Raw genomic sequence first — 24,523 nt, 5'->3', positions numbered from 1 at the left:
GTAATCTAATTAACAGATTAGTAAATCCACTCCATTTTTAGACAAACTGTGGATTCGCTTTATAACTGCTGAGAGTAAATTACAGCATCATTAAAATAAGAAATAAACACCTCAATTCAAGTCTAACTAACAAAGTTCAAAGGTTGTGTGTATGATGCATCGGGAAACACAAACGTACTTGCAGTTCGTGAGGTCGGACAGCAGGTGGCACTGCAGGTAACATAAATAAATACATAAATACACTCAACCGGAAACAGATGGAGAGGAAGAAGTTGAAGTTTGTTGTGATTCCGGATAAATAAATAAAAAAAACCCGCACTGGTGACCAGTATAACCAGTAAGCGTTGTCAGGCGCTGTGAAGCGGCAGTATGTCAGTCCACTTTGAGGAGAGGAGCGGGGTTGTACCGTGTAAGACACCGTGGGGGTCCTGGTACCAGACCATGGAGGAGGTCTTCATCGAAGTCCATGTGCCTGCAGGGACTTCTGCTAAAGAGGTGAAGTGCCGCTTAGGAAGCAGAGACATCGAGCTGCAGGTCAGAGGGAAGGAAATATTCAAGGTAAGAAGCGAGGTATTTGTCTCAGAGAGTAATTATCTTCTTCAATTGCATCATACAGACAAGTTTAGAACCATCCTAATACACATTTGGGACTGAAGATACAGAAGTACAAAAAATGAACCATAAATAAGTGTTAAAAAAATGGCAATAATACAAAAAGAAAACAATGTAACTTAAAACAAATGTCAAAAAATAACTTTAAAATGAATTAAACTTTCAGGGCCCTGCATTTCTAGTTTAAGTTCAAGCAAAAAGAAATCCTTAGACACATGCCAGTAAGGGGAGCAGAGTGATCAAACTGACCCCAGTGACTTCAAGTACAGCAAAAATAAAAAATCTGAACGGTGTGGAAAAAGTTAAATGTTTTTTATCACTCATTTCAGAAACTGAAATTCGTAGATTCATTTCGCATAGAGTGAATTATTTCAAGTCTTTGTTACTTTTAATTTTGATGATTATTGCCTACAGATGATGAAGATCCATTGTACCCTCTCAGAAAATTTTAATGTCGTGAAAAGGTTATAGCATACTAATAGAAAGTTGAGTGGGAGGAAAAAGTGTGGTAGTGAAAGGTGGACCAGCAACAGCGATGGCCGTAACCTTGAAAAGCTTGTCAAGTAAAATCCATTCAAGGATTTCTGGGAGTTTCACAAGAAGGGGAATTACTTTTAAGATGTCTGACATTTCTGTTTAAAACACCCTTTATTGAACTTTTTAAAATATTCAAATTTTCTGAAATACCGACTTTAAATTTGTATTATCTCTAAGCCTATGGCTGTCAAAATTACAGCAAATAAAAAAAAATCATTTTATGAGCATTGTATCAATATGAGTTTGACTTTCAGAAATAAGGATAGGCAAATAGTTTTCTATTTTTTGTTATCCCTTTATCTACATGTTTCACATGATTTATATAAACAGTTTACACTTTTCTATGTATTCTTGTGGTAACTTGCTACAACCATCCGTTAGTGTCATATTAGCTTTGATTGCTGCATGAAAACATAATGTATGTTTTTCTGCCTCCTACCAGGGAAGGTTGTTTGACATGACCGTGTCTGACGAGGCCACCTGGACGCTGGGTGAGCTGCAAGCGCCTTAAAATATTCACCAACTCCACCTGAAGTTAATGTTTAAAAACACCTGTCCATCCTGATTTTTTTTTTTTTCTTTTCTTTTCAGAGGACAAATGTCTAATTCGGATTGTCCTGATGAAGACGAACAGAGAAGCAGGTAACTGCTGGACCTCGCTGCTGGAGGGCGAGTACTGTGCAAATGCCTGGGTCCAGGACCAGATGCAGAGGAAACTCACGCTGGAGCGGTTCCAGCGAGAGGTCAGTTAGACCCAGAACGGCTGAGACACACACACAGGGTGCTTCCAGGACAGTGTAAAGGGGAGACGCATCTTTTAGTAAAGCTTTTTTTTTCATAAATGAAAGAAAGAAAACACTTGAATCGTAACATAATACTAAAGATTAACTACACAGTTATTATACAAGATTATTGCAATGAATAACAGTGTCTTGCAAAGGTATTTGTACTTTTTTCCTCAAGTCTCACTGAGATCTTATGTGGTATCAGTGCATCTGTAAAAACTTTAATAATCCTCTAAAAGTTTCTTTCCAATTCATAGATTCTAACTTTAACCTGGTCTATCACAAGAAATCCAATAGAAATATGTTGGATTTTGTGGTTCTAAAGTGACAATATGTGGAATAAACATGGTGAAACAATTTTTAGATTTGTAAGTTACAGATTACACACAATATTTTTTTTAAGACTGTATCTTAAGAAAAGCATATAACTGGAAAAATTGTCGTCAGAAATAACCATCCATCCATCCATTTTCTGTTCACCCTTGTCCCTAAGGGGTCGGGAGGGTTGCTGGTGCCCATCTCCAGCTACGTTCCGGGCGAGAGGCGGGGTACACCCTGGACAGGTCGCCAGTCTGTCGCAGGGCAACACAGAGACATACAGGACAAACAACCATGCACACACACACTCACACCTAGGGAGAATTTAGAGAAACCATGTTTTTGGACTGTGGGAGGAAGCCGGAGTACCCGGAGAGAACCCACGCATGCACAGGGAGAACATGCAAACTCCATGCAGAAAGACCCCGGCCGGGAATCGAACCCAGGACCTTCTTGCTGCAAGGCAACAGTGCTACCAACTGCGCCACTGTGCAGCCCGTCAGAAATAACCTTAAAGTAAAAAAAGATTTTAGGATCATGCATTTTTTGTTTAAATTCAAGCAAAAAAAAGTTGCCAAAAATAACCATGCTGTATATACAGTACAGACCAAAAGTTTGGACACACCTTCTAATTCAATGGGTTTTCTTTATTTTCATGACTATAAGGCAAGAAATCCCACTTATTAACCTGACAGGGCAGGTTGACCTATGAAGTGAAAACCATTTCAGGTGACGACCTCTTGAAGCTCATCAAGAAAATGCAGAGTGTGTGCAAAGCAGTAATCACAGCAAAAGGTTGCTACTTTGAAGAAACTAGAATATAAGGGGTATTTTCAGTTGTTTTACACTTTTTTGTTTAGTGCATATTTCCACATGTGTTATTCATAGTTTTGATGCCTTCAGTGTGAATCTACAATGTCAATAGTCATGAAAATAAAGGAAACTCATTGAATTAAAAGGTGTGTCCAAACCTTTTGGTCTGTACTGTACATCCATGTTAACCACAATGCTTTAATAACGAAAAGGCTAGATGGACGAAGATTTTCACAGGTTCAATGGGTTACAGCATTTTATATTGCAACCCATTGTAAATTTTAATTGACACCGGGTTTGTTTATTGAAAAAGCTAAGTTGTTGCCAACAATCGTATGATTCTGAGATATTTTTTTAGGAAAGAGCAAAATCACTTTTACTTTTTGAATTTTAAGTCCGACATCAACATTGAAACTCTCTATATACACTATATAAATTGTTAATGGTTTAAAATGTATTCCCTTAAGGCATCAACTGTATGTGATTTGCTTATTTTAATTTGTCTAGAATCCTGGATTTGACTTCAGCGGGGCAGAGATTTCTGGAAACTTTGCTGGCGGAGGTCCAGATTTTTCCAGCTTACAACAATGACAGTCTCCTCTCTCCTGACTTCCAGCAGTGGATGTACTTTTTTTTTCCTTTGAGAACAGGAAATTGGTTCCAGCCAGACAGATTGACCATAATGTGGAAAAGTTTAGTCTCTTCACAGCAGCGTCTCCTTCTGGATTGCCTCCGTCACAGGGAACTTTTTGTAGACCTTGTTTGACAAGTTGTGCTGCTCATTATGCAAGATGAAGAATCGAGGCTACTTGTAAAAACTGTGTTGTTGCCTTTTAATAAGGAGAATGCACTCAAGTGTAGCTTTTCAATAAATCTTTATTGAAAGGTGCACAAACATAAGATCAGATTGTGTGTCTCTTTGACCGTTTTGAACTCCAGAACACATTTTATTTCTCCTCACTAATAAAATGTACTACACTGGGAAATTGGTAAAGAAAATGCAAAACGAGTTCCGACCTACATTTCCACGGCAGCGCCCACTTTTCTTCAACTAATACCAATCGAGTGATACTGTGGAAGCTTAGTGTGTCCACATAACTGACAGGATTGCCGCCAGCTTCACTTTGCTGGTTAAAAACCAGACTTCCCGTGCCAAAAAAAACAAAACAAAAAAGTCATCACCTTGGGTAGGAGTGTGCATTCAGGACAGCTTAGCAACCTAGGATGAGAGTTAAGGATTTTGGGCCCGATTTCTTGGTTCCATTTTTGCTGATCACAAAATCCTTCTCCCTCCTCTTCCACATGGTGGACTGAGGACCTAGGTGGTTCAATACTTTTAGCTTAAAACCAGCAACCCATACCAACAATCATTGAGGTATGGATTAAAACAAGAACATACTGTACACCCATGCAGGCAACTCAACCAGGAAAGTATAACTTAACAGGATGGGGGGTGGATTGGCTGTTCTGACAAAAGTAGTACTCCTTGTTATTGGGAAAGAAAAAAAAAGATTTCCTAAAGGTTTCATATTTTCCTTAAAGAAATTCATTATCAATAATGAAGATCTGCAAGGAAAATTAAGTGGACGACCACACAGCAGGAATTTCTCCCTGCATGCAAGGCCATCCATGCACCTGCTTTTCAACAGGCTGACTCAGGTATGGTGGGAAGATGAGTGATCTTGTAGTAGCTGTGCTTCAGCTGGCGCGCGGTTCTTCCCGAGATGGTCCAGCGGAGTCTCTGGCTGTTCGGTCTGGAGCATTTGGTGTTGGCGTATTCAGCCAGGCATTTCCCGACCAGCTCTCTAACACACACCAGGTCTCCGTCTCTCACCTACACACACCAGAAATCGGTACACATGAGGGCATACTGTATTACTGAGCAACACTGGATTTATCGTTTCCAGTAGAACTCACATTCAGCAGGTGCTGCAGATTTTTCAGGGCCTCAGATATTTGGTTCATGTGCTCAGGGTCGTGTTCTTCCTGGGCCTCAAAGCACAGCAGAGCCAGAGCAAGAAGAGACGGCTGTGGAGAAAAAATATAAATAAATGGAGATGTTTTCACAGGGTTGCTACACGCTTCCACCCCTACCCCGAAGTTCTAATTCCAAGAATTAAGACTTCTTAGTCCTTTACATCTGTTTTAAAATATAAACATTATGTGTATTTATTAGAGATGTCTGTTCAGAGGGCAGGGTTTGCATTTGGTACCAGAGAAAAACTGGAGACTGGATGGACAAAAATAAATGAAAGAAAATCACGATGGAGCGATGGGTACATTGTTTAGACACTTGATTATCCAACAAAGTCTGGAAAATGCAAATATTTTCCCTACTCTTATTTACATTCATACTTAAACAGATGTGAAAAACACAGAAATCAAATTCTAGATTTTTTCAGACAGGACCTAATGTTCAAAGAACTGCTAATAATAAAAAAAACAAAGTTGGATAAAAATAGCAGCGACTATTCAGTCTGTTCAAACAGAACCAAAGCCAACATTTAACCAACTCTCAAACCTAAAAACTTAAAGAGTGAAACATGATTAATGTGTAATCCGTTTGTCAACGGCAGCAATTGTAGATTTTTTTTTTGTTAATTCTACAAACAAGCCACATAAAGATATTACTATAGGAAGCTACTTGCTAACAATAGAACTTCCTTTATAATGCTGTAAATAATTGAGACCAGGAAATGTGGACATCCATTTTGAGCCAACCTTGATTTTGGAGAAGATGAAGGAGCAGTGACAAGCTTTGAGCTGCGCCTCCAGTGTCTCAATGCTCAGTATCTCCCTGCTGAGAAAATAAATCAGCATTAAAACACATTAAAAACCCACATGCAAGAACAAACTTTGTCAATTGAATGAGGGGATTAAAAATAAATATGGCAATAAAACAAAGTGCTTGCCAAGAGTGAATCTGGGTTACCTAAATTATGTAAGCTGCCAAATGTGAATATTATGATTCAAATACATAATTACCAGTGACAAGGATTTACCAAAACAAATTTACATAAATAAAATGTTTTAAAAGCTTCTTTCTGGTTCCCTTTGTTCGAGCTATAACACATGCAAACTTATGGTGAAAACTGGTTTAAATTTAGATCTATATGTTACAAACAGTCGCCATAAAAGTAGTTTTGAGTCCAACAGAAATTTAAAGCATTACAAGATTTTTACCCAGATTTATGCAAAGCATATGTTCAAAGCCTTCAGATGATTTTTACTAAACTCAGACAAATTGCTTTGATGCCATCTATACTTTGAATAGTCACTTATAAGTTTTGATGCATTTAATGAAATGAAAATCTGACTTTCAAGTATTTGAGTGAACAAAAATTTTTAAAAAGGTTCAATTTCAATCACTGTCAAATTTAATGCTCTTTCATTACACAACAAGCTATTAAGGATAACACGAGTATTTGTTCTAACCTCTCGGCGTCGAGCTGCTCCTGGATGTGGCTGTGAAACAGACGGAGGAAGTGCAGCGCCGTGGGGGCCTTCACTTTCCAGTAGAGCTTTTCCATGATGATCTTCTCCATCCTCATCATGTCAGACACCGTAAAGCGATTCTGACTAATGCGGATTAGATCGCTGGCCAGGGGCACGGTCTTCTCGTCTTCTGAGGACTTCACAGCTATGTAGAAGCAGCACAGGCCAACACATGACAGGTGCTTTGGTTGAATCTGTAGGTAACAAGCAGAGACCTCTTTAGTACAAAACTACTTAGTGGATTTAATTGGACTAATAATTAGAAATGCCTCAAGAAATTGTCTTGAAAGCAGAATCTGACCATTTTTACCTTACGAAAACAATACTTACTACAAAATTCCAATAGGTGTATCTCTACTAGTAACATGACGTGCCACAACAGTGTTGATGTATTCACAAACCTTCATTACAGAGAGGAATCGATCGAGCAAGCTGACCGCCAGCGAGAACGTCTCTGAGCTGAAGCCAAAGAACCTGCAGAGATAAAGCAGGTCCTTCACCTCCAGCTCTCTCAGCCGGGTGGTCATCCTGAGGCCGTTGTCCTGGGCAGTCTCTATGAGCCTCAAGCCAGTGATCTTGGGTTGGCATCGGCCCTCCAGATCCATCAGGCCTTTTACTTTTACTGCAAAGGCCTGTGCTCCAGTTACTGTGTCAATCATCTAGACAAAAAAAAAAAAAAGTAAAACAAAACTGAATGATGAAGACAAAAATTAACTCTGAATCCTGACACTAAACACTACTAAAAGTTTTTATTTTAAAATGGACCAAACAATTTCAGATACCTTTTTTCTGTGTCAAAAGGTAAAATATACATCAATGTGACAGTCTGTTGATTCTCTTATGTCCTTTAGATAATGTAATGACAAGATTCAGTTTATTTATTGGCACTTTACAACTAAAGTCAATTCAATGATACATAAAATCCAATTGATCTTACTTAAACAATGCATTCAACTTCTGTTTATTATTAATACTGATTTTAAAAAAAGTTTTTAAACCCTGCAGATTGCATCCAGATAAGGTTCCACTTTTACAGACAGTTTAGGAACTTAGGCTCATATATTAAAATATATAAACAATTCAGACAGATTTAACTTTTTCAAGAGAATTGATTTTTTTTAAAAATAGCAGTAATTACAACAATTACCGTTAAAAGAAACCCCTACCAAATAACGTTAATGAATACAAATAAACCAAATTAGAGATTTGGTCTGACACAGGACACCTAAAGGGGGACAGCTTCCATATTTGTAAGTAATCCAGTAGCAAGTCTCCACCTGAACTGGACTTAACAGGACTAGAATATAGGTAATATTACACGGATAAATATCTGTGATGTGTGAAAACAGATTTTTCAATAAGGCTTTAGTTGAACCCACGTCCTTATAAGTATCTAAACCTGCATTACCCCCATAGTTTTCACACATTTTGATTATTTGGACAGGGATCGGGCCTTGTCCGGGCAGCTCCTGCGTCATGTCAGGACATGTCCCTGCCGCACACATCAACGGAGACTGAATGCCGTTACAGATCCAGTTCAAGGCAACACAGCTCAAAACACTAAATACAAGTCCAAACTTAAATATAAAGCACCAACAACATTACTGAGGTGGATATTACAAACTTTAAAGCAGGGAAAATGGTGAACTAGAAATCATACGGAACCGATTGTTGGCTACCACAGCTAAGCTAGCTACGAATCATGTTTGGTTGCGTTGTTTATTATTCGGACTTCTAAAATAAGAAAAGGGTTTTAACGGTTTGTGACTAAAGCTTAGCAGGTATAATTTCAATAATATACATAAAAAAGAAAATGTTAGTTTACTTACCTTGAGTAGTTGTTTTTATTATCTTGAACTAAAACAAAAAAAAAATCTTCACACGCTCTTAGAAAGCGAGTCTAAAAAAGTTACAAAACGCAAAAAAGTGTAAGTATGAACTTTCAAGAAAGAAAGTTTTAAGCATAGGTAAATTTCTGCCTATGCACACCCCCTACCCTTGGCGTAAGGCGACGGGGAAAAGGACAGTTTAGGTAAATAAGGAGGAATAAATCCACACCATGCCCAGACATCTTGAGGTTTCATTGGCTGGTTACTAATGTCATTTGTTTTGATTGGACAGGTTACCAGTCACTCGAAACCAAGCCCCGCCCCTTATTGACTTCATTACCAATCACAGTTGGATGAAGCCTGACGGAAAGAACCGAGCTCTATTTTGTACTTATTAGGCTAAGGACTAATATTTACGAGATTAATGCGAACTTTATCAATAAAGAAGCGACAAAACATTTATAGTATGAATTGGTCTTTTTTTGTATTTTAATTTATTAAGACTATCAAAGTTTCTGAAGTTCCTGCACATACGTAAACAAAATTTTTTTTAAAGATTAAAAAGTATTCAAAAACACAAATTAAGGAGAATTTATTTCTGGAAGCGCCTGGAAGTATATTGTATAAAACATTCATAATTGGCCAACCTTAAAAGAACGATTATTTATTGATTTATTTATTTTTCCCATTTACCCGGAAATATATAGGCTACTGCGGTTTCCAGAACAAACTGGAAGGAGCCAGGAGAAACCAGATTTTGTTCTTTTCACTTCTCTTTTTAATCAGAAATCACAACTATTTGAAGAAGCGAATGCATTTCAAAAGAAAAATTTTTATTAAATCACACTTCTAATCTGGAAGTGATCAAGTCAACACAAATCTGGCATCAGGATTTAGGAGATTTTAATCCTGCATTTATTCAAATCCAGTCTTTTTATGTTATAACAGCATACTCAACATTTCTAGTTTAAAGTCTTACATATTACATATACATCTTTAAGAAATTATATAAGAATATAAATGTTTGAATAGCAAGACACCATTCATTGTTTTAAATATATATCAATATAGTTTCTGAACTACAGTTCATTTAAAGTGCTTCTAAATCATAACATGACTACAAACAAGAAGTCATTTGACAGCATTAGCACATGAGGGTATTATATATCTCACAGTGAATTTTTTAACATTCCATTTACAAGCAATACAAGGCAAGAACAGGATGATTACACATTAAATTTGTCTTGCAAAAGTATTCAGTTTTCAATATGTTATGTTACAACCACAAACTTAAATGGGATTTTATGTGATAGATCAACACAAAATATCACATGATTCTAAAGTTTAAGGAAAATGATGCATGGTTTCAGCGTTTCATAAAAAATAAAAAGTGTTGCATGTGTTTCTTTACTCTAGAATTTCTTAATAAAATTCACTGCAGCCAGTTCCTTCAGAAGTCCTGATTATCCAAAGAGTCCGACCCATGGCTAACACCGTCTCAAGCATGGTGCTCCGATGCTTAGTTTTTTAGAAAACATTAGTTAATAACAAAGATCCTTTTGCAGACAAAGGAACACAGCAGGCACATCCAATCTGATTGAGTTTGAACAGGTTTAAATTTTTGAATTTTAGATCTGCAAAGAAGCCATACCAGCAACACAAAGCTACTTTAGAACATATTGACCTTAAAAGGGCTAAATACAGATGCACACCACAGATATTTATTTGCAAAAGAAACAAAATTTGAAAACCATGTCTAATTTCCGTTCCACATCACAACATGTTCTACTTTGCATTGCTCTTATATAATATAATAGCATGATAAAGATACAGAAGTTAGTGGCTGTAACATAAACAATTTTTGGAAAACTTCAAGAAGTATGAACACTTTTGCAAGGCACTGTAGTACAAAACACATTTTGGCGAAGCGGACATCTTAGTACTTGCAGGAATCAAGTTCAGGAGCCATGCAGAGACAATGCCACAGCACGTTGTTTAAAAGTGTGCAGATAAAGTTGTAGATGACGTTGAAGACATCAGGTTGACTCACCTTGAAGCTTGTTTTAGTTCTATAAAATCTTTATTAAACATTGTAAAAATAAAAACACTTGATTGTTAGTCTGATGTTCTCATGCGCTAAAAAGTCTTCTAATTCAGGTTCCTTCCTGAGCTTAAGGAGCACGCAGAGGGGAGACTGAAGAAGCTACAAATGGGAAGACAAAAACAACATTATTTATTTTAAATTAGAAAACAACATTCTTTCTGAGTTTTTAGTAACAGATAAAAAAAAACAGTTCTTTGTTATTACGTTCAGTGAAAACAGGAGTCAGAAAGGGAGCATAAAGTGGCTCTAAATATTTTTAGAAAAGTGACAGAAGCAGGAATTAAGTCTTCTTTCAAAGTTCTGCAGGTTTCTCACTGAGAACAAGAGATTAATAACAGAGCTGGAGGTAAACACACAGTCATAGTAAGAATATAAAAAAATATGTTATATGTTATAAAAATCATCCATGCTTGTTGTATTAGAGTAAACATTAGGTACCAGTCAGTTACACTGAGCAACATTTTGATAAACAACAATACTACAGCTTCTAGCTCACATTTTATATTATTATTATTATTATTATTATTATTATTATTGCAGATAGAAAAAAGTCTGTTTTCCCTACACTGATGGTAGCTGAATTTTGCTTGAATGTTCTCACCTTTATGTCAACTAAAAGGAAAAAAGAACAAAGAGGAAAAAATCCCAAAAGAAAAATATTATGTTTAGCACTAATTAAAAATAAAAATCTATAACAGCATTAATCAAACTGAAGAGCAGCAATGCTTAGGCTTAAACATTTCCAGATTTTCTGCTGAATTATTAATATACTTACCATATACAATGTTTTCCATAGTCACTCATGTTTCATCTAAAAATATGGGAAAAGCTTTAAAATATCTCAGCTGTCATTACAGACATGTAACATCAAACAGAAGTATTCTGGATTTTCTGTGTGTTTTTTTCAGGCTAAGAGTTTGCTGTTGAAGTTTATCACCTTGAAAAATCTTATAGTCATAACACCATCGTTGAGCAATAAGGCATGGTAGTCTTAGAAAACATAAATTTATTAATTTCAAGAAGCTAATGAATAATTTTCATAAAATATTGACTTATTAATCTGGCTTGTGAAAAATCTGAATCTTGGACATTTTGTTTTCATTTCATTTCCACCCACTGCTTCTGTTTACAAACCTTTTTGATATATTTTGTTGTTGTTGTTGTTGTTTGGCTCATTCCAGTCTCTAGTATCTGCGGTTTGTGCATTGATAATTCACCCTGGCACGTCATGTTTTCACCTGAAAAAATGATGCCAGCTCCATGTAGGATGTCTGGGTATCATCTGTGTTGCACATGGCATGAGCACTGCTGAGACAAGTCAAATGTAAACACAAGTGCCCTTGCCTGAGAGACAGTCTGGCAGGTCGGCCTGCGGAGACAGAAGCATCAGGCTGTGTCATGCAAGCTGTGACCCTTCCTATGGTGTCTGCATACCGTGTCAGTCTAATTATGTCCCTGGATCACTTTATGAGTCAAAATGGCCTCCAGGAGGATAGCATGGTAGCTTTATTCCCCCCCCCCATCCAATTAGGTCAGTGTAGACGAGCCTAGCCAGTATGCAATGTATGTATGCCTTGCAAAAATAGTTATGTGAAATTCAGCAAACAGCTTAAGGAACTGTGTTAACATCACAGTATGATGGCATCAAGTGACACGCTAAAAGTCATAACATACAGCACTGTGCAAAAAATTTTATTTTCTATTGTAACTAGACTGCGACAGACTGGCGACCTGTCCAGGGTGACCCCGCCTTTTGCCCCGAACGTTAGCTGGAGATAGGCACCAGCACCTCCCGACCCCTCTCAGGGACAAGGGTGAACAGAAAATGGATTTATGGATGGATGGATTGTAGCTAGAACTGAACTAAGCTAAAATATCATCTTTAAAGATCACACAAAGTATCCGATTCATTGGAAGCAAATCATAAAGATGAGTAATGAATCAGGACTTTTAACAGATATTCCTATTGTAATTTGTACTAAATATAAACAGACTCACTTCTTTTTGTCCTTTTCCTTTTTGAGCGGCTGTTGTGAACATCCCTGCAGCGCTTGTCCCATCAGCGTTTCAGCTGCCACCTTCCTCCTGTTGAAAGCATTCATCTCTTCTTCCAGTTCTCGCCTTTTCTCCTCCAGATTCCTCTTTTCTTCCTGGTGCATGCGCTTCAGCACTTCGAATCTCTCGTGAAGCTGAAGAACAGAAAAACAGAAAGCTCAATATGAGACACACCCAGCTCCTTCGTTTATTTGTGACGTGTCTTGTTACATGTTCGTTCCTCACCTCTTTTTCTTTTTCTTTCAGCTCAGCTTCTGTTTCCTTCACTTTGTTAACAAACATCTGTCTCATTGATTCCTCTCTGTGCTGCAGCTCTTTGAAGAACTCCCTTCTTTTGGCCTCATACATCTCCTGCAGGCTGGAGAACACAAACACAGTCTATGAACAAGATGTGACGCTGTGAAGCAGCTGTAGCAGCAGTTTCTGATTTCATACTCAGCTTAGTTAGCTCATTGTAATGAAAGAAGTCATTTACAGTAATGTAAAAAGTAATTTCTTCTGCTTTTGTTGTTTTTATGCCCCACCCTGGCAATTTTCAGGTGATCAAACTAATCTTAGTAGCACACAAATACCTGAGTAAAAACAAAATGCAGTTAGTGACAGTGATTTCATGTACTGCTACTTTTGGAGGCTGGTTTGCACAGCCTTTTAATAAAGCCTTATTTTAGTCTGAAATTAACATTTTGCTTTGATGATCTAAATATTTGAATTTGACAAATAAAAAGCAAAAACCAAAGAAATCTGAAGAAGGGCAAATACTTATTTCACAGAATCCTTTCATGAATTTACTGAGGGTTCAACCAATGCAGCCTCGCGTCGAGTTGTGATTGAAAACAAAGATGTGGAGGCACAATGCTTTTTTGTCTAAAATGGCAACAAATCTAAATGACGAACTTTAAAACATGTATGCCTAACATGGCATTAATATTTTGTTTGTGAGATTTATAGTGATAATTCATTGGGATGCGCTCAATAGATTATGCAGCATACGGATGGATTTCCATGATGTGGAATAAATCTGATGCTATTTTCGAACACATTCCCCTCAGTAAAATGCTCTGAAGTTCCCTCATTTCACCTGAACGACTGGCTGTCAGGGTCAGTGTCCTTGAAGCCCATCTCTTGTAGCTTGCAGCGGCGATAGAGTTCGTAGTGACGAGAGTGTGTTTGCTCCCGGAGATCATCCATGTTAACGCGCAGAAGCATCTCTCTCAGATGAACAAAGTCACAGTGCTCTTCGTTTTCCACTGCACAAACAAGAAAGAACCGTGCTGGCTGCTCAATTTTTAAAAGCGGCAAACATTCCTCTATCTGGTACACAGATTGTGACAAGATTTTGTTGTATAATAACTGCAGAATCACCCTGAACAGCTCCCCAGGGGTACGACCTTGCTTTCACCATTCTGTTCCCTATTTTAACATCCTCCGTGCTTCCAACGACAGCAAAGGGAAGGCGAGCCTGTAACACACAGAGAGAAAGAGAAGACTTTTAAAATCTGTAAATATTTATCACAGTAGAGTTGGTGTGATGCTGAAAATACGCTAGGCACAAACAGTCTAATGTAGTTGGCTAAGTGTTAACACAGTTCCACTCGTACGCTACTATTGACTAAGCTGTACATTAAGAAACGAATCTCTGAATTTATGCTACAGACCAGATAAATTGTAGAGATGTTCTTAAGGCAAACACAGTGCATTGTAAAAAGGTATGTCATTCACTGTTGGTCCCACATGAAGACAGTGTTAGGAAAACATGGAATAGTCTGTTTGATGGGCTCCTCAAAATTGTAAAGCTGTTGCTGGTGGTCATAAAAATTTGCTCTGGAGTGGACTACAAAAATATAAAAATAAGCAACAAATATTTAAAATCTAAATTCAGAGAATATTTGCAGCAAAATGAGACCTTCAGAGTATACTGAATTAACGAAAAGAAAAAGCTGAACTTTGTGCAGCTCTTGCAGTGACGACAGGCTTTTTTTTTAAGTATAAAAGTTTTTTGTTTCCACTGTTACGTTGTTACGTTTGGGTTAAACTTCAATAAGTTGAGTACTTTTGCAAGGCAACATAAGCTTTGTACTGCTGAGTAAGCTTGTCTTTAGAATTTGTTTTTTAATGTTTGTAATGTTAGTCAAATGCAGCATCGTGACATTTGTGCATTTAATTATTTAGTCTCATTTGTGCCTGTTAAAAGCTTAAAAATAATGTCATCAGAATTGAAGCATATATGGAAGACAGGCACTTTAATTTATGGACCAAAAGATAGAGGCAACATATTTTAGCCAAATCATATCCAATGTTTAACAAGGCTCTAAACATCACAAAAATCAGGACAAGTCTTAGGAAACATCCTTTTTTTCCAGCATCCAAAAATAATAGATTATTAGGTTAACTAAAGCTACTGCATAATCAGTTCTTAGTAAAAATGTGTTCACTCATTTTACTAAATATCCAAAATAAGACTGAAAAGTGAAAAATATTGTTCATTGTGCAAATATTTCCCTAAAATTAAACAAGTCACATGTACTGTACCATGTGAGTCCATGTTTCTAAGACTCACATTTAAGGAAGAGTTTATCTCTCCAACTTCCTCATCCTTGTTCGGAAACTGATATATCTGCACGCCGTAGCTCTGCAGCTCAGTCATGATCTTCTTCTTTAAGTTTCCCAGGTCGGTCTTTGACATGATGTCTGCCTTTGCAATAATGGGAATGATGTTGACCTGATCAGAGAAACCACAAGAAGAGCCTCAAAAAGGAGCTGAGGAAACATTCTGACATGGGCTTTCGTCGTCTCACCTTGCTGTCCAGCTTCTTCATCATAACCAGATCAAGAGATTTAAGGGTATGCCCGGTGGGAGCAATGAAATACAGGCAGATGTGGATTCTGGTGTCATCATAGTTGGAGAGGGAACGTTTTATTTTTAGCTCCTCTTCCAGATATTTCTCAAACTGGGCTTCGATGTAGTCAAGAATGGGTTTGCAGCTGCGAAACCAGATATAAAAACATCAACTAGATATTTTGTAAGTTTTAAGCAGATTTCTTATGTTTTCTTATTGATATATTAGTTTCCAGGGTAAAAACTCTGTTGTCTGCCAAAAATGTCAGGCTTTTCTACCTCCTGCTGTCTGATCTGTCAGACAGGGACCGAATCTGTGCCATATTTTCTCCCCAGCTTACATGCCAACACAACCTCCTTAATCTAAAGATCTACTGGACAGCATGAAGGGGAGGGATTAGTGGCAGACACTGATCTCACCATGAGGCATTTCTAGTAATTTCTTTCACAGAACTTCAACATTATCCAACTATTTTACTGTCATCATTCAATGTACTACTATGATGTCTGAGAAGCATTAAAAACATGACATACGGGATCAAAAGACATCAGGAAAACCTTTTAAATAAACTTAAATATTTGTAGGAAAACATATAAATATGTGGTAGTCAGTAATTTAAACAGGATACAATGTACATTAAAAGGTTTCTTAGAGTGACAGCATTTGGATGGAAACTGTTTTTGAATCTCCAAGCATGGGTTTTTAAGGACTTGAGAAAACCGAATAAGTCTTTATTTCTTTTTCTGCAAAAAATTACACCATGCAGTTGTGGGACACTTTAACTCATGGGCCATAAGAAAAATGTGCCGGTGTGACAAAGAAGCAAAAATAAGGGAGCTAATAATGGTTTATAATATTGGTGATAATACTTTCAACAAGGCACATGTAAAATAAAACAAGCATCTACTTTGTTAAGTTCTGTAAGTCATTTTATGATTTAAAGATAAAACAGTTGCTATTGTGTTTCTGTAGCCATGTGAGGTCCTGTGTGATGCATGTTGAAGGAAAACAATCTTTTTACTGAGTCACAGCCGATGTGTGGGGCAGTGACTTCTACCGAAGTCAAGATATTCAAATATTTTATCTATTGTGTTATTGTGCATGTCAACAAAATTAATCTGGATAAGAAAAAGCTCCAAATCTGGTGCAAAGTCAGGTGTTTTGTTTGTTTAGTTTGCTATTTTATCACCTAAACAGCAGCTTTGGGAAACAAAAGCCACAGCATGCACCGCCGTTCTTCACCTTTCATCCTTGTTGATCTGGTCTCCAAAGCCTACAGTGTGCACAATAGTCAGCTTCAGTTTGACAGTGTGCTCCTGCAGCTCGTACGTCTGCGAACGCAGCTTCACTTCTGGCTCGTAGTGATCAGCTTCCTCGTTTTCAAATGTTGTGTTGAAAAGCGTGTTGATCAGGGTTGATTTGCCTATTCCTGTTTCACCTTATACACAAAGAGCAAACTATGAAAACTTCATCCAAGTAGTCGACGTCATGAACTCATATGAACTCATAGTGAACTCATGCTGTGTTGAGACGTACCTACACAGAGGATGTTGAAGCAAAATCCCTGAGAAACTAACTTCCTGACCACTTGATGAGGAAGGCTGTTGAACCCCACTTGGCCACTGAGCTCCAGGCTTCGCATTTCTTCATTCTTAATAACCATATGCGGAGAAACAAAATAAGTCAGTATAGTACTGTTTGTCCCAAATCTCCTCCCCGAATGCAGATTTACAATTTTAAAAGCTAGACCCACTGAATGGACCAACGCAATTACAAGGTTATATCTGTCAAATTAAAGTTGTCAGCTAAAAACAAGAAGGAGAATAATTTCTAGGTTAGTATCTGATTATATTTCTAGGAATCAACAACTAAAATCTACTTCATATTTAATAAATTGTTATTTTTCATTAATCAGGCCACTGTCTTACACTTATCTGAGTTTTGGGGGTAACAGAGGTCTACGTGTTCCTCCTGAAAACCTAGACACCCACAAAAGCCATCCTCTCCAGCTTATTGTGGTGAACACCAAGGCTTCTCCAGACCAAGTTCCTACTCCGAGTTCTGGGTTTGTTGTGTGATTGCAACTATTTCCAAAACCCTTTAAGTAGAATTTTCTGTTAGTAAGAGGAGAATGGAGTGGCTATCTTTCAGCCAGATGACCAGCAACAAGTGGGGGCGGGGAGGTGCACTGTGTTACTCGACAGCCAGAAACAGTCAAGCACTTATCCTGGTATCTCTGTAAAAGGACTTTAAACTGTAAAACGGCGTGAAGAAATACTTTAGAAATTCCTGCTTTTAAAACCTTGATATCTGTTGTTTTACTATGCTCAGAAGTTTCTCCTTCAACACTGAATCCACCCGCAGGGATCTTGGCATCTTGCAAAAGGCTCAACATGAGGAGCAATATGTGTTAAACACAGCAGCCTTCCGTTTCAGCCTCCCTCTCTCATAGAGAGACAAAGAGCTCTTTATCTGGAGGTTGTTCCACAGAGGGCATCCGAGCTGATGGCTACCCTGGCACCCACAACCCCAAATGACATTAAAACCAAACTACTGCCAATATTCACAACGCAACTTTTTTTGACAGAAAACAAAATTAGAATTGCACGATGTTATGATAACAATATGCATATTATATTCCTAAACATTGCATGCATGTGCTCAAAGTTGGCTGGTAGAATTGTTTTTGCAAAGCAACGCCATAAGTCCCAATGAGGTAGTTAACATCACTACGCAAAGAGGCTTATGCTTATCTTTATCCTCTTAACTCAGCCTCTTACAGCCCACTGTCCTGTTTCATTCAAACTAACCCTCTGCCCTGGTCATTTAGCACCTGTCAGAAGTATTAGATCCTCATTCTGGGAGCTGCTTTAATGCAAGCAGCACATTTTGGTGCTTAGGTAGGCTTTTTTTCCCCCCTCACCCGAACGACTCGAGAGACTGCTCCAAAAAAAGAAGCATGTCCAGCCGTGTAATGACGTCTTCATCCTGATTCATTAACCACCGAGCTTTCTCAGCATCATGCAGGCAGCAGCATCCCGTCACTGCGTAGCCTTTCAGTATTTCTAATCAGCAGTCACTGCAGACATCGCACTTAAAGAGAGCGGGAAAAAAAACATCTTACCTCATCGGCCGCCATCATCACAAGTGTCTGAGTCCAGGAATAATAATCAGCCTTCATCCAGACCTGCTCCCCTCACGCTCCCCGCTCAGTGCGGCTGATTCAAGGCAACACGCCCTCTGTGCAGGAGGGCGGCATTACAGCACACTGCCCGCCTGCTTCACTTCTCTCAGAGTCTTCCTCACACCATGTGCAATACTTAGATGTGTTTAATCCTTTGTGATAGAATTGGGTCTTTGTTTTATTTTGGGGTTTCTAAAATGATTACGTTGTTATTTGTCTTCGGGGGCGCTTCGCGTTTCGAAAGGGTGACCAGATGGGAGGGACACACACAACACCAAAACCAAAGGCAGAGAGGATTTCAGGAGTTTTGTAAAGCTGTTCTTTAATAAAGATGATGGGACCGAAAATGGGAGCTAAGGGCAAAAATGAACATCAACACACATAAATGAATGATCTATTATTCACTTGTCTAACACTAATTTATCCCCACGAAACGATGACTGCGTGTTGTGTGGGCTTTTGTATGGAGGGCACTAAAATAAACTTAAAAATAAAACACGCACACATCTTGATCACATCTTGATTTTTTTAGCACCCCATCTTTATAGGGGTCCATTAAGTTTTAACAGTTTCTTTATTTCAAGTTTATTTAGACCTTATTTTAATTGTGAATCAGCAATGACCTGAAACAAAATATATTTGACGAATCACTCGTTTTTTATTTTCATTTCAATTTAAATTTGTTATTTAAATTTTTCATGATTATTCTTTGATTTTTAAAAAAAATTCTTTTCCGCTTTTGTAACTACCGTAAGCTTGTTAGTTTGTTAGTACGTCGAATTGTTTGCTCTGTAATATTTTGGCATTTAACAAAAGCAGTAGGACCAAATAGTTTGTGTTTTTGTTTATTTGTTTTTTCATCTTAACTCTACAGGTCACAGTTAATAATGTTGCTGAAATACGGATATTAGTTCCCTTTCCAACATTAAGACATCGTGGTTTTAATCTAGACTTTTACTGTCAGTTAGCTTTATCAAAAGTCAAAAAGGATGCAAAAGAGTGTTACACTATTTTATTGCTGGTTTATTCAAACTAAGACGGGATCTATTCAAAGTCATTTTCGCATGTTTAAATTGTGTAATGCAAAATGCGAGTCCAATAGAATGTAAACATGGGGGGAGGGGACAGTGTGTTACTCGTGCATTTTAAAACATAAACAGGTTATATAAAAAGTCAACAAAACAATGTAAATAATTAGAGAAAATGCATGATTACTCTACTAGACAGTTTGAACTCCAATGTAGTTATTATTACTTTTTCTTTAATAGTAACATTGACCCCCTGCAGGAGCCCCTGGACAGCCTTTGGACGGGGAGTGTCTGCATATTAAACGGGCTGGACTGATTTGGCGAGGCGCCGGAAGCAGCAGGTTGTGGTGGAGGACAACAGAGAGGAAGGAGCGGGACACGCAGCGCAGTTATCCTCCTCATCTCTCACCTGTAGCTGTTGTTTGTTTTCACGTAGGAAAAGCAGAGCCATGGCTCTGACCCAGGAAGCCGTGTTGTGTTTTCTGCTGGAGCGCGGAGGCAAAGTGAAAAACTCTGAGCTGGTGAACCATTTCAAGAGCCTCATCAACAGCGGCGATCCCGCGGGAAAGCAGCACAATAGAGAGCTGTTCAAGAAGCTGGTGAACAGCGTCGCTGTGGTCAGACAGATCGACGAGGTGAAGTTTGTGGTGGTGAGGAAGAGGTACCAGGACTTTGTGAAAGAGGAGATGGATCAGAGCTTGTTCCGTCAAACCGCGAACAGTAACGCGCGGCGCTCGTCAAGCGTGAGCAATTACTACAGTGATGATAAAAGCTGCGTGGAGGGTTTGCAGGGAAGCGGGCCTGCTGTATCCACGGCGGATTCGGCCACTGTTAAAGTCCTGAATATCGCCGGAGATCAGCCGTGCGGAGCGAGTAAATCTGGGGCTGTGTTCGCTGTCATAGCAGTCAGATCCCCAGAGAGAGACTCCGCAGCGGGAGCAAGAGACGGATCACGCTCCCAGGTGCATCAGCAGCATGGAAACCCTGACAAAGCAGTCATCAGAGTTCCATCACTCCCAGCTCTAACTTCTAACTCCCCGTCTCATCAGAGGGAGTTAATAAAAGAGCTTCAGTGTTGGAAATCCAAGCAGACAGAAGCCAAGCAGGCCCCAGGTTCTCCCCTGGTGAGGCCCCAAAACAAGACCCTCAGACAGGCTGATGATGAGTCTGTGCCCTTGGAGCCAATAGCGCATGTGTGGCTTGTTAAGTGTGCTGCTGGACTGTGGGGACAAATATATGCTTTACTGCTGCAGGACACACGCTTGGCACAGAGGAAGGATTTCATGTCAGGTTTCACAGCCTTGCACTGGGCTGCCAAGGACGGCAGCTGTGACATCATACACAAACTCATTGATGTTTCCAGCCAAAGAGGCACCTACGTGAATGTCAACAGCAAAGCACACGGAGGATACACGCCTTTGCACATCGCAGCCATGCATGGTCACTCTGAGGTCATGGTTGCTCTCGTGCAGCTCTATGGAGCCAGTGTGAACGAAAGAGACCATGACGGCAAGAAGGCGCTTCACTACCTGGGGAAAGGTGCATCGGCTGAGGTCAGGGCCCTGCTGGGAGGACAGCAGCAGAGTAAAGAGAAGATGGAGGGCGAGGAATACAAGGAGCACACGAGAGGCTTCAACACTATCAGCAAACTGTTCCACCCTCACTTAGGGAAGAAACATAAGACTTGCAGGTTTGCTCATGAGTGGTAAGAGAGGCCACAAGTGAATCTAGGGATGTCAGATATGGACAGCTAGTAAAACAAAAACACGATTCGATTTTATTTTAACCAAAAATTAACAATTCATTCTGCTGATGGAAAACTAATATATGGATTATAAATGTTCTAATCAACATGCTACATTATAAATGTACCTGTACCAGAATTATCATTATTTTGATTTAGATTTCAGCAAATATGTCAAATAGTCTCCTTCTTTATTTAGTTGTGGTTTTGAAGTTACCATTCTTTCAAGTTAAGTTATTTATTCTTATGTCCTATATAGATTAACTCAAACTAATTTGTCTGGCTGTCTACTTCTGTAGCTGGTCTCCAGTGAGCTGGACAGACATGGCACAAGCAGCTTTCATGTTGTTGGAAAAAGTGCAGGGGCGAAGGGCTGGATTACTCTTTGACTTATACTGCAAAACTGTGTTTATTTCAGATATATGTCTGGTATATCGTTTACATGACTTTAAACCCTTTTAGATTTCAGCAATCTAAAAGAATTTGGTGGATTTCAAACCTTTGTGTACCTTGATACAGCCAACTCAGAGCTAGTGTTCATATTTATGCCTGGACTACAACTGCGTACTGTCTTGTACAGCTTTGTACAGTGTATCACTGGTTTGATAAGCATGCTATTTATGCATAGTATATAATTTTGGTTTATTAGTATTAATGACTAATTTTCAACAAATTACATTACGTTTTTTAACCTAATGTGTAAAATATTTGTAGATGTGATTCTTGATTTTGTAGCAATTTTTGTTGTTGTTGTATTTATTGACTAACGAACACTGACCATAAAAACACAGCAGGCTAATGAAACACGGACTTCCAAAATACAACATTTTTAGAAAGCACAGTGGATTAAAAACCTGCTGATTCTGCTCTGTTTTATCTTCTGGAGCATCTGAGATGACGAGGGGTTCAACCTCACATGTTTGAGTTTGACTCAGCAACGTCTCTCTTTCTCACACAGGAGAGATAATATTTTTCTAACTTCTTCCCTGGCGCGTTGACTTTAGTAACGCAGTAATGGATTGTACTGCAGGTGTAGGGCAGGAGGCGATAACAGGGCTGTGCTCTATATAAGTAAGTCAACTGGCTCAAGTTGATGGTGATTCAGCTTTTCTGCAGAAATCATCACTTGGACTTGAAAACCATTCTAATGCAAAGCAGCGACCAGACTATGTGATGTTATGGAGAGATTTTACCTAAGCCTTTAATTCCTAAGCTTATGCCTTATGTGATGTCATCAGAGGCATGTGTGATCAAGCTTGCTTTTGGGAGCATCCAGTTGTCAATATTAAATAACAATTTACATAAAACAGCAAAACTATTAGAAACTGACTTATGTATTGGTGGCAAAGAATATCTAAAATAATACGGGTTGATTTTACAGAAATGTCTAGCAAGTAGCTTTAAATTCTATACTAATATAATAATATAGGTAATATTATTAGTCTACATCACAGAGTAACCAATTTTAATTGTGAAATAGAAATTCACATCTATTTCTTAACAAACTAAAAATATGTATAGACACATTCTGTATGTATTTTATAACAGTTGTTGATATGTTTTTTAGTTTAGTGTGATACACTTTAAAAAGTGCTTCTTCTTATTTTCTAGTTAAGAATTTGTCTAAAGTGTAACATTCTTAGATTTTTACACTTTATTTGAATAAATACAATTGGTCCTCTTCTAATTTTATTTGAATAAATACAATTGGTCCTCTTCTAATGACCGAGCCTTCCTTTACTGTCAGACCAAACATCCATTACAGCAGGGATTTTCTGCTTCTTGTTTGTGCGAGTATGTGTTATGTTTTGTGCACTGAAAAAGTCAAATGTTTCTCTTTTGCTGACCCAGAAAACAAGTCTCAGAAGACATGAAAAGAGACACGGGTGATGTCGTCACAATCAAAACAGAAGCAGAACAATGTCCTCTTTGTAGTTAGTAAGAAACAAAGCCTTTTCTGCATGGACAAAAGATGTTTGCACTCATATAAATTGTTCACCATATTATATGAACTAAGTGATTAGTTTTAACAAAGTTTTCTTTGACTTTGTCAAAGGACTAAATGATTAGAAAAGATGGTCATTCAGTCGTAGATCAAAGCTCTAAAGCAAGGCAAAACTCAATGCTCTTTTGACGGATTTGTAAAACAGGGTTAATACTCTCTGCAGGTTGTAACATCTATGACGGATTAGATAATAAAAACTTGTCCAAAGCCAACTGGTCAATTATTTAACAAAACTAAACGATAAAACTAACTGACAAAAAAAGACTACGTTTAGAAGTACCTTTTCATGAGATGTACTATTTACAAATGTGTTACAAGATTCTGTGACTAAGGTAAAACTTTAAAATTGTAGTGTTTCTGAATATGTCACGGCCTTGATGACGAACCAAATATTTTCTTATCTGGTGTAATGCTAATCAGTGGAGACAACACAGCTGCAGATTCTTCATATTTCCCGACGTAAGGAATGCTTTAGCATACATCAGGAGAAAAGCTCCAGCTGTCTAAACAGAATAGCTGACCACGAAGTCTCTATCAGGAGATCCTCTCAGTTCAGAAACAACAGCAAATAAATCACAGTTTATCTTGACTGACTATATAATGGAGGACAGTGGCACAACCTTTGGTCTCAGCAACAGATTACACGTTTTAGGCAACCAAAGTTTAGGAAATTTTAAGGTTCTTAAATTATTTATTTATTCTTAATGTACTTGTGACAAAAATTGGTTCAATTTTGACTTGCTTTCCCTGCTACAAAAGGAAAGTGCAGCAAATCAGAAAAGGTATTCATACCCTTTAAACTTTTCCATATTTTATTACAGTGATAAACCTTCTGTTTGGGTTTAATGTGATACATTAAAACAGTGTATATTTGTGATTATGGCTCTAAACTTATTTTACAGATAAAAATGCTGAAACTGTGCTGAAGCCCTTCTGATTACAGGAAAATATAAAAATTAACCTAAAAGCTGATTCTATTTATTCATTATTTTCCCCCTTCAAAATAAAATGTACAATCCAAACAGTATCAAAAAAGGCACTTCAATGAACTTTGATGTAACACTCAATGCACTGCCACCTGCTGGGAAGCTTGTGTAACTGCACCACAAAGAGAATTCAGCCCTATTGGCCAGGTTAAAGTAAAATCAACAAAAGCGGTGATGTATTAATTTTATGT

At 38.1% G+C, this 24,523-nt stretch overlaps 4 protein-coding genes across 8 annotated transcripts; 2 read left to right on the top strand and 2 right to left on the bottom strand.

Moving 5' to 3' along the window:
- Positions 1 to 251: 251 nt before the first annotated feature.
- nudcd2 (NudC domain containing 2) lies at positions 252 to 4,227 on the top strand. Its single transcript, XM_028009614.1, has 4 exons — positions 252 to 558; positions 1,592 to 1,640; positions 1,741 to 1,892; positions 3,573 to 4,227. The coding sequence occupies exons 1-4, from the start codon at positions 370 to 372 to the stop codon at positions 3,654 to 3,656; spliced, it is 474 nt and encodes a 157-aa protein (XP_027865415.1). The 5' UTR covers positions 252 to 369; the 3' UTR covers positions 3,657 to 4,227.
- ccng1 (cyclin G1) lies at positions 3,924 to 8,597 on the bottom strand. The gene is made up of 6 exons (XM_028009612.1): positions 8,390 to 8,597; positions 6,962 to 7,219; positions 6,501 to 6,754; positions 5,787 to 5,865; positions 4,983 to 5,093; positions 3,924 to 4,899 (listed from the first exon to the last, which is right to left on the bottom strand). Exons 2-6 carry the CDS (start codon positions 7,217 to 7,219, stop codon positions 4,708 to 4,710), a joined length of 894 nt encoding a protein of 297 aa, XP_027865413.1. The 5' UTR covers positions 8,390 to 8,597; the 3' UTR covers positions 3,924 to 4,707.
- Positions 8,598 to 9,201: 604 nt separating this feature from the next.
- On the bottom strand, positions 9,202 to 18,623 carry LOC114139664 (septin-8-A-like). 5 transcript variants are annotated; one of them, XR_003594483.1, is made up of 12 exons: positions 18,510 to 18,623; positions 16,922 to 17,036; positions 16,628 to 16,823; positions 15,344 to 15,530; positions 15,106 to 15,267; positions 13,911 to 14,007; positions 13,627 to 13,795; positions 12,774 to 12,906; positions 12,492 to 12,682; positions 11,269 to 11,862; positions 11,059 to 11,105; positions 9,202 to 10,592 (listed from the first exon to the last, which is right to left on the bottom strand). XR_003594483.1 is itself a non-coding variant. In XM_028009706.1 (11 exons), exons 1-10 carry the CDS (start codon positions 18,564 to 18,566, stop codon positions 11,102 to 11,104), a joined length of 1,311 nt encoding a protein of 436 aa, XP_027865507.1. In that variant the 5' UTR covers positions 18,567 to 18,623; the 3' UTR covers positions 9,202 to 10,592; positions 11,059 to 11,101. The 5 variants fall into 5 exon arrangements, 3 of the variants coding, with proteins under 3 accessions (XP_027865507.1, XP_027865506.1, XP_027865505.1); XR_003594482.1 differs by having other exon boundaries at positions 11,095 to 11,105; XM_028009706.1 differs by lacking the exon at positions 11,269 to 11,862.
- Positions 18,624 to 20,046: 1,423 nt separating this feature from the next.
- sowahab (sosondowah ankyrin repeat domain family member Ab) lies at positions 20,047 to 21,306 on the top strand. The gene has a single exon (XM_028009692.1). The coding sequence runs from the start codon at positions 20,047 to 20,049 to the stop codon at positions 21,304 to 21,306; it is 1,260 nt and encodes a 419-aa protein (XP_027865493.1).
- Positions 21,307 to 24,523: the final 3,217 nt, after the last annotated feature.

This window comes from Xiphophorus couchianus, chromosome 23, assembly GCF_001444195.1.
Source record: "Xiphophorus couchianus chromosome 23, X_couchianus-1.0, whole genome shotgun sequence".
In the NCBI taxonomy this organism is placed as follows: Eukaryota; Metazoa; Chordata; class Actinopteri; order Cyprinodontiformes; family Poeciliidae; genus Xiphophorus; species Xiphophorus couchianus.
Note: the sequence above shows the minus strand (reverse complement) of the source record. Positions and strands in the feature narration are given on the sequence as shown.

What these genes read in the sequence shown, in the direction of transcription:
- ccng1 (XM_028009612.1), bottom strand. Translation starts at nt 7,219, where the DNA reads ATGATTGACACAGTAACTGGAGCACAGGCCTTTGCAGTAAAAGTAAAA. An exon ending in TCATCTTCTCCAAAATCAAG is followed by an intron (nt 5,094 to 5,786) that starts GTTGGCTCAAAA and finishes TTTTCTCCACAG; the next exon opens with CCGTCTCTTCTTGCTCTGGC. An exon ending in ATCTGCAGCACCTGCTGAAT is followed by an intron (nt 4,900 to 4,982) that starts GTGAGTTCTACT and finishes TGGTGTGTGTAG; the next exon opens with GTGAGAGACGGAGACCTGGT.
- nudcd2 (XM_028009614.1), top strand. Translation starts at nt 370, where the DNA reads ATGTCAGTCCACTTTGAGGAGAGGAGCGGGGTTGTACCGTGTAAGACA. An exon ending in CGAGGCCACCTGGACGCTGG is followed by an intron (nt 1,641 to 1,740) that starts GTGAGCTGCAAG and finishes TTTTCTTTTCAG; the next exon opens with AGGACAAATGTCTAATTCGG. An exon ending in TGGAGCGGTTCCAGCGAGAG is followed by an intron (nt 1,893 to 3,572) that starts GTCAGTTAGACC and finishes TAATTTGTCTAG; the next exon opens with AATCCTGGATTTGACTTCAG.
- sowahab (XM_028009692.1), top strand. Translation starts at nt 20,047, where the DNA reads ATGGCTCTGACCCAGGAAGCCGTGTTGTGTTTTCTGCTGGAGCGCGGA.
- LOC114139664 (XM_028009704.1), bottom strand. Translation starts at nt 18,566, where the DNA reads ATGAAGGCTGATTATTATTCCTGGACTCAGACACTTGTGATGATGGCG. An exon ending in TGATGATGGCGGCCGATGAG is followed by an intron (nt 17,037 to 18,509) that starts GTAAGATGTTTT and finishes ATGGTTATTAAG; the next exon opens with AATGAAGAAATGCGAAGCCT. An exon ending in TGAAAGAAAAAGAAAAAGAG is followed by an intron (nt 12,683 to 12,773) that starts GTGAGGAACGAA and finishes TCTGTTCTTCAG; the next exon opens with CTTCACGAGAGATTCGAAGT.